The following is an 8,250-nucleotide window of genomic DNA, read 5'->3' on the forward strand; positions in this document are numbered from 1 at the left end:
GCATCCTTTTCTCAGTCCTCACAGACTGACGGTTTAATTATCTGTTCTAGGACCTTCCCCGGTTGCCTGGTATCAATCATTAGCTCACCGGTCGGTAGTTTTTCCTGTTTTTGAAGATGGGGACAACATCTGCCCCCCTCCAGTCTGCAGGAACCTCTCCTGTTCTCCAAGAATCCTCAGAGCTCTAGATGAAGGCTCTGAGCTTACATCCCCAAGCTCCTTCAGTACCTTGGATGCAGCTCAGCAGGTCCTGGAGATCTGGATTCACTTGAAGAAGCCATGCGTTCAGTTACTTCCTCTTTTCCGATGAGGCAATTCTGCATGGTCACTTTCCTTAGACCAGGGCCAGAGGCTTACTTCTCTTTCTTCTTCCTTTTTTCCTGTTAATGAAAGTTCAGAGTGTGGTGTGGTGCAGTCCAGCCCTGGCTCCTAGCAAGACTCAGCCACGCTTGCTCAGGAAACATTTCTCTTCTCCTGACCATGTATCAGTCTGATAACAGACCAATATGTTTGCTTTGTAGGATTTGCTAGCACCTCTAAATTGGACCATCAGAACTTGGCAGAAAACGAAAGGATTCCTTCCGATCCCTTGGAGGCTTCATGAGAGCCCAGATGGATGAGCAAGACTCAGCTGGCCCTGAAGCAGGAGGAGGCCCTGCCCTCCAAACTGGGAGCAGTGGGGGATTATGGGAAAACTCAGTGCAGAAGATCCTGGGTGAGGAGGACACCCTCCGCTCAGAGGTGCAGAGCCAGCAGTTGAGACAGTTCTGCTCCCAGGAGGCCAAAGGACCCCGAGAGGCTTGCAGCCGACTCCACCACCTCGACTGTCGGTGGCTGAAGCCGGAAAGGCACACGAAAGCTGAGATGCTGGACCTGGTGATCTTGGAGCAGTTCCTGGCTGTCCTTCCGCTGGAGATGGAGAGCTGGGTGAGGGAATGCGGAGCAGAGACCAGTTCCCAGGCTGTAGCCCTGGCCGAAGGTTTCCTCCTGAGTCAGGCGGAGGAGAGGAAGCAGGCAGAGCAGCAGGTGAGAGAGACTTTCCTCTGGAACCTCCCAAGGGGCTCCAAGCAAGACAGGGCGCCTTCCAAGATGCTCTCCTAACGGCTGGCCCTCTTTGGAGAAGCAAGGGATGAGATCTGCTCCGATCATTCCTTTTCTAATCCTTCTCCCCATTCTCTGTTTTAAATCCTTGCTACTCTTTCAGGGAAAGGGTCTCTTTGCGGAAATGGGCCTGGAGTCCTGTGAGGCAGAAAAGACTCCGTTGGACGCCAGAGAGAGGCCACTGGGTAAGGAGGAACTCGTCTTTCTTCTCATTCTGTGGATCTTGAAACTAATCTTTGGGTTCTGTTCATCTTTAGGGGGGGGGGAGGCACTTGGGGCCAAGAGCCCAAAGGGGGGCAGATGTATTTTGAAGAACAAAAATTTGAAATGGGTACAATGTCAAAATGCACTCAACAAGCAAGACCTTTTCCATGGCACATCTATGGCACTTATCTCTAGTTACAGGTAGGTAGCCGTGTTGGTCTGCCATAGGCGAAACAATATTAAAAAATTCCTTCCAGTAGCACCTTAGAGACTAATTAAGTTTGCTATTGATATGAGCTTTCGTGTGCATGCAAACTACTTCAGATACACTGAAACAGGCTGCTGAAAGAGACTTCTGTTTCAGTGTATCTGAAGAAGTGTGCATGCACACGAAAGCTCATACCAATAACAAACTTAGTTGGTCTCTAAGGTGCTACTAGAAGGAATTTTTTTATGCTGAACTTCTGAGAGACGCAGGACCTGATGGCTTGCCATTGACTTTTGTCTCTTGCAGATGAGAGATGGATGCCCCCCAGACCTCCTCATCCATCTTTTCATGAGAACGCAGGAGAAGCAGCAGCTGTGGAAACAGATCTGGTATGGGGAAAGAGCTTTCTGGAGAAAGAGACAGAGGAGTGGGCCAGCCAGGGAGCCTCTGGGCCAGAAATAATTTCTCCTCCTCTGTCCTGAACAAAGATGGACAATGCCATTCGAAAAGGTTTATGTTCTGAAAGGAATGTACAGCCACCTCACCTCAACTATCCTTCTGAATTTCTCTGTATTTATCAGTAGCTGCAGTTATATTTCTATATTGATCAAAAAAGGCTTCTAAGCAGTTGTTGAAGCCATAAAAAACAGTGGTCAGGATTAAGTAGCCCCATCAGCTGCTGGAGACCCCCCTCTGCGCCCCCATGAGCCCCTTGAAGTTGGCTTTAGGGCACAGGGAGGGTCCCATCGCCCCCCAAGCAGCACACAGCGGGAGTAGAGAAGGGAGCGTTCTGTCTGCCAAACAGGAATACTTCCACAGAAATAATAATTTGAGGAACACCATGTGGAGTTCCACCCATTCACACAAAGATTTATACCCATTGTCAGATGCTGCTGCTGGTTGCTCGTGAGGAACCAGTCAGGACTCCAACCTGTCTTTTACAGGTTTTATTGTAAAAACTATTTACAGTGCAGATCTACAAAGTTCATGTCTGTCTCAGTCACTTGCAGAATCTGGGAGTGGCCCCTTCCGGTTTCTCCCCCAACATAAGAACTTCGACACCCCAAGCCTCCTCCTCCCCCCTTATGTTTCACCCCTCTACGCAAGCTGGCCGACGGAAGGGGCGTGCGTCCCTCCTGGCCAACCTGGCGAGGTGAGGCGCTGCTCCTCAGGAGTTTTGGAGACTCTCTGGGGCCCAATGGCCCCCCTGCATCCCTCCCCTGTTCCGATGGCAGTCCCCTGACACCCATCATTAAAGGGCTCAATAAAAGAAGACAATTAAAATGTTCAAGTAAGTGTCTATAATTCGAATGTGCAGCAAAGTAATCCCATTAAAACAACACAACAATGAACGGACAGAAAACAATCAAGCAATGTGTAGTAGATAATCTTTATGCTGTCTCAGAAGAGGACCTTTTTCCTTTTCCTTCAGGGTCCTCTGTGCTTTGAAGATGTCGCTGTGTATTTCACAGAGGAGGAGTGGGCGTTGCTGGATCCTGACCAGAGAGCTCTGCATAAGGAAGTCATGGAGGAGAATCGTATGATTGTGGACTCTCTCAGTAAGGCTTCCTGCTGGATCATAATCTCTTTTCTTCCTCCACATTTGCCTTTTAAAACCATGATCAGGCTGCTCTCAGCTGCCCTTGCCTTTTTAAATGTAGACTTCATCATGGGGACAGAAGATGAACCTGCTTCTATCAGGTTAATTGGTTTATCAAAGAGATGACTGAACTTGCAAATGGGTCCCAGCAAACAAAATGGCTGGGGCATGTTCCACAGGGGGGGATGCACTGGGACAACCGATCTCAGTGATCATGGGTAGGAGGAGGAGTTACGCTAAGACCAGACCATGTCATTACCGAGGAAGCAGGCTTAGTTGTTGTCTGTGGACTATCCCTGCCTCCAGGTCTGACCAGACCAGACGGATACTGGAATCAGCAAGGGATACCCACACGACCTGAAGGTGCTGCTGTGCAATGCCAGGTCAATGATTCATAAGATCACTGCCATCCATGACTTGATCATGGATGGAGGGCTTGACCTGGCATGTGTAACAGAGACTTGGTTGGATGAAGCAGATGGGCCTGTCCTTGCCTCTGCTTGCCCACCAGATTTCTCTTACGCACAGCAACCCAGGTCATGTTTGCAGTGATTTTTAGGAAGTCATTAGTTTGCACCAGGCGTCCTACTGGGAAGACCCAGTTCTCTGAGTGCATGTTCTGGAAGTTGGGCAATAGGGGCAGTACAGGATTCCTTTTGGTGTACTGACCTCCCCGCTGCACCAAGGATTCCCTGCCCAAGCTGCTTCAGGTCGTGGCGCATTTTCTCCTGGAGACACCTAGCTTGGTTGTCCTAGGGGATTTTAACATCCATGCTGACATGACCTTACAAGGGGCTGCTCGGGACTTTGTGGAAAGCATGGCCTCCATGGGGCTGTCCCTGAATAAGTCTGGCCCAACTCATAGCCGCGGGCATGCCTTAGACCTGGTGTTCACCTCTATGGATGTTGCTGATCTGACACTAAGTAAAAGCGAAACGCAAGAAGTGCCATGGTCTGATCACTTCCTGGTGCAACTGGACTTCTCCACAACCCTTCCCCTCTGCAGGGAGGTGGGACCGATTCAGATGGTCCGCCCCCGCCACTTAATGGATCCAAATGGTTTCCAGAGAGTGGTAGAGGATGCTTTATCCCATGTTGATGGCCTTTCAGCTGATTCCCTGGTGGCCCCCTGGAATGTGGAGTTAAACAGGGCTATCGACAGTCTGGCTCTGAAGCACCCTCTCCGATTGCATGGAGCCCGGACAGCCCCGTGGTTTTCCACGGATCTGAGGGCAATGAAACAATCGTTGAGACGGCTAGAGCGCCAGTAGCGGATAACTCATTCCGAATCTGACCGGACACAGGTTAGAGCTCAACGTCAATCCTACCAAGTGGCGATAGCGACAGCGAAGGAGACTTTTTTCGCCGCCTCTATTGCATCTGCAGAAAACAGCAGCAGGAGACTTTTTCAGGTGGTTTGCAATTTAGCGGAACAGGAGGCGGGCAGGTGTGGAGGATTCCCTGGTCCTGAATGGGGTAACTGTGCCCCTGAAAGACCAGGTGCGCAGCCTGGGAGTCATTTTGGACTCACAGCTGTCCATGGAGGCACAGGTCAAATCTGTGTCCAGGGCAGCTGTCTACCAGCTCCATCTGGTACGCAGGCTGAGACCCTATCTGCCTGCAGACTGTCTCACCAGAGTGGTGCATGCTCTGGTTATCTCCCGCTTGGACTACTGCAATGCGCTCTACGTGGGGCTACCTTTGAAGGTGACCCAGAAACTACAACTAATCCAGAACGCGGCAGCTAGACTGGTGACTGGGAGCATTTGCAGAGACCACATAACACCGGTCTTGAAAGACCTACATTGGCTCCCAGTACGTTTCCGAGCACAATTCAGTGTTGGTGCTGACCTTGAAAGCCCTAAATGGCCTTGGTCCTGTATACCTGAAGGAGCGTCTCCACCCCCATCGTTCTGCCCGGACACTGAGGTCCAGCTCCGAGGGCCTTCTGGCGGTTCCCTCACTGCGAGAAGCCAAGTTACAGGGAACCAGGCAGAGGACCTTCTCGGTGGTGGCGCCTGCCCTGTGGAACACCCTCCCACCAGATGTCAAAGAGAACAACAACTACCAGACATCTGAAGGCAGCCCTGTTTAGGGAAGCTTCTAATGTTTGATGTATTATGGTATTTCAATATTTTTTGGGAAGCCGCCCAGAGTGGCTGGGGAAGCCCAGCCAGATGGGTGGGGTATAAATAAATTATTATTATTATTATTATTATTATTATTATTATTACATTAAGCCAAACAAAATCCATCCTGAAAAGTGCCAGGCCTTTTGAATCTCAGGTTTCCATCGATATGTCTCTCTCTTAATGCCAGTCAAAAAAGGCATTCATTAAACCTGTAGTAAAACCTCAAATCTAACTCCTTTAGTTGTCTATCACAAGTGTTTATTAGCATTGTTTAATAAGTTGGGGCTCCATTTCTTCCTGAGACTAATCTCTCATTTTTGCAGGTGGTGATGGACTGGAAGTTGTGAACAAGGGAGACCACGACAAATTACACACAGTGGGGAAGTTGTATGAATATTTGGAGTTTGGAGAGAGCATCAATCACAGCTCCTATTCCACTTCCAATGAAATAAATCCCATTGGAAAGAATCAATATCAGTGCTTGGAATGTCAAAAGACTTTTAGTCGGAAGGGTAATCTCACTTCCCATCAAAGAAAGCACAGCGGGGGAAAACCCCATCAATGCTTGGAATGTGGGAAGAGCTTCAGTGTGAGGGCTACACTCACTTCCCATCAAAGAATTCATACAGGCGAGAAACCATATCAGTGCTTGGAATGTGGGAAGAGCTTCAGTCAAAGGACCCATCTCACTCGCCATCAAAGAATGCATACAGGGGAGAAACCATATCAGTGCCTCGAATGTCGAAAGAGCTTCAGTCAGAGGTCCAATCTCATTTCCCATCAGAAAATTCATACAGCGGAGAAACCATATCAGTGCTTGGAATGTGGAAAAAGCTTCTCTCAGAGGGCTAAGCTCACTTACCATCACAGAATTCATACAGGGGAGAAACCGTATCAGTGCTTGGAATGTGGAAAGAGCTTCTGTCAGAGGTCCTATCTCATTTTCCATCAGAAAATTCACGCAGGGGAGAAACCATATCAGTGCTTGGAATGTGGAAAGAGCTACAATCACATCTCCAAACTTACTTGCCATCAAAGAACTCACAGCGGGGAGAAACCGTATCAGTGTTTGGAATGTGGAAAGAGTTTTACCCATAAGGAACGTCTCACTTCCCATCAAAGAATTCACACAGGGGAGAAACCATATCAGTGCTGGGAATGCAGAAAGAGCTTCCATAGGAGCTTCAATCTCACTTCCCATCTAAGAACACATAGCGGGGAGAAACCCCATCCGTGCTTGGAATGTGGAAAGAGCTTCAGTGTGAGGGCTCACCTCATGGCCCATCAAGTAATTCATACAGGGGAGAAACCCTATAAGTGCATGGAATGCGGAAAGAGCTATGCCTGGATGTCTAATCTCACTTACCATAAAAGAATTCATACAGGGGGAAAACCATATGAGTGCTTGGAATGTGGTAAAGGCTTCAGTGAGAGGGCAGAGCTGGTAGCCCATCGAAGTATTCATGCAGGAGAGAAACCATATCAGTGCTTGGAATGTGGGAAGAGCTTCAGTAGGAGATTTAGTCTCACTTCCCATCAAAGAATTCATACAGGGGAGAAACCCTATAAGTGCATGGAATGTGGAAAGAGCTTCAGGCAGAAAGCTCAGCTCATATGCCATCAAAGAATTCATACAGGGGAGAAACCATATCAGTGCTTGGAATGTGGAAAGAGATTCAGTAGGAAAGGAAATCTCACTTCCCATCAAAGAATTCATACAGGGGAGAAACCATAGCAGTGCTTGGAATTTGGAAAGAGCTTCTTTCAGAGGTCAAACCTCAAGAATTCATGCAGGGGAGAACCCACACAAATGCGTGGAATGTGGGAAGTGCTTTAGTAGGAAGGAACATCTCACTTCCCACCAAAGAATTCACCGTGAGGAGAGACCATATCAGTGCTTAGAATGTGGAAAGAGCTTCAAATGGAAGAAACTTCTCACTTTCCATCAAAGAACTCACAGCAAGGAGAATTATAGTATTTGAAGATGGCCATCACATCTCTTAATCTCCTCTTTTCTAGGCAAAACATGCCCAACTCTCTCAAACTGTTTTGTGTCCAGTATTTTCCTTTCTCTTCCCCGGCTCCGACCTTCAACAGGAAGGCCTGGTGGTGAAGAGACCACCTGTGCCCCACATCTCTTCAGCTTCCTCCCAGAGTCTCACAGTCCCTTGATATACATTGTCCGTGTTAGTATTATTTGTACCCACATGAATCAGAAGGAAGGAGTAGTGGTCAGTTGGCTTTAAAAGACATGGCAACTTCTCTGTCACATTGTGAATCTTTGCATACCATCTGGGACATCCTATTTTCTCTACACACTACTTCTTTTGCCCCCCTCAGTAGGGAGTCACCTATCACCACCACGTCTCCTCCTCTGGGCAGTGGCAGGAATTGTTTGATATGCTATACCTTCCAAAACCTCCTTAGAGTATTCTATGGTCTACAAGTGCTGTTCTTGAGTTCTTGTCTGTTGGAGTTGCCTAGTTCATTTCCTTGGAAGATAGCAAGTGGGTTATCAGCATACTCATCCATGATCAGTAGCCGTGCATCTGAAGGAGTTAGGTCAAGAATGAAAAAGGACTCCTCTAATAATACTAATACTAATAATGCTAATAGTGACAATTTATTATTTTTACCCTGCCCATCTGGCTGGGTTTCCCCGGCCACTCTGGGCAGCTTCCAACAAAAGAGTAAAAATACATTATAACATCAATCATTAAAAACTTCCCTAAACAGGGAAGTCTATCTCCTCTTGTCTCTTCCACCTCTGGGGGGTGGCAGAAATCATTCTGTGCTCTGCACCTTTCACAGCCACCTTGGTGTATTCTGAGGTCGGCAACTGCTGTCCTAGCTCCTCTGGTCCAGAACTGGTGTCCAAGGTGAGAGCATAGAAGCCATTCTGCAGCTCTAGTGACAAAGCGTGGTTCATGACTGTCCTACTTTTGTGTTTCACATTCCTCCAGGGGTTGGTCTTTTGCAGTGGGCGATCTTCCTCCAGCCTGGGG

General features: G+C 48.2%; 1 protein-coding gene across 1 annotated transcript; it reads left to right on the plus strand.

Annotated features, from left to right (window-relative positions):
* Nucleotides 1–313: 313 nt before the first annotated feature.
* On the plus strand, nucleotides 314–7,958 carry LOC309337810 (uncharacterized protein). Its single transcript, XM_081854679.1, has 5 exons — nucleotides 314–1,026; nucleotides 1,205–1,286; nucleotides 1,820–1,902; nucleotides 2,946–3,072; nucleotides 5,569–7,958. The coding sequence occupies exons 1-5, from the start codon at nucleotides 601–603 to the stop codon at nucleotides 6,978–6,980; spliced, it is 2,130 nt and encodes a 709-aa protein (XP_081710805.1). The 5' UTR covers nucleotides 314–600; the 3' UTR covers nucleotides 6,981–7,958.
* Nucleotides 7,959–8,250: the final 292 nt, after the last annotated feature.

This window comes from Podarcis erhardii (assembly GCF_964252035.2).
Source record: "Podarcis erhardii genome assembly, chromosome: 3".
In the NCBI taxonomy this organism is placed as follows: Eukaryota; Metazoa; Chordata; class Lepidosauria; order Squamata; family Lacertidae; genus Podarcis; species Podarcis erhardii.

Excerpts from the sequence above, each read along its gene's own strand:
- LOC309337810 (XM_081854679.1), top strand. The coding sequence starts at position 601 with ATGAGAGCCCAGATGGATGAGCAAGACTCAGCTGGCCCTGAAGCAGGA. Across the intron at positions 1,287-1,819 it reads CGCCAGAGAGAGGCCACTGG|ATGAGAGATGGATGCCCCCC; the intron begins GTAAGGAGGAAC and ends TGTCTCTTGCAG. Across the intron at positions 1,903-2,945 it reads CAGCTGTGGAAACAGATCTG|GGTCCTCTGTGCTTTGAAGA; the intron begins GTATGGGGAAAG and ends CTTTTCCTTCAG.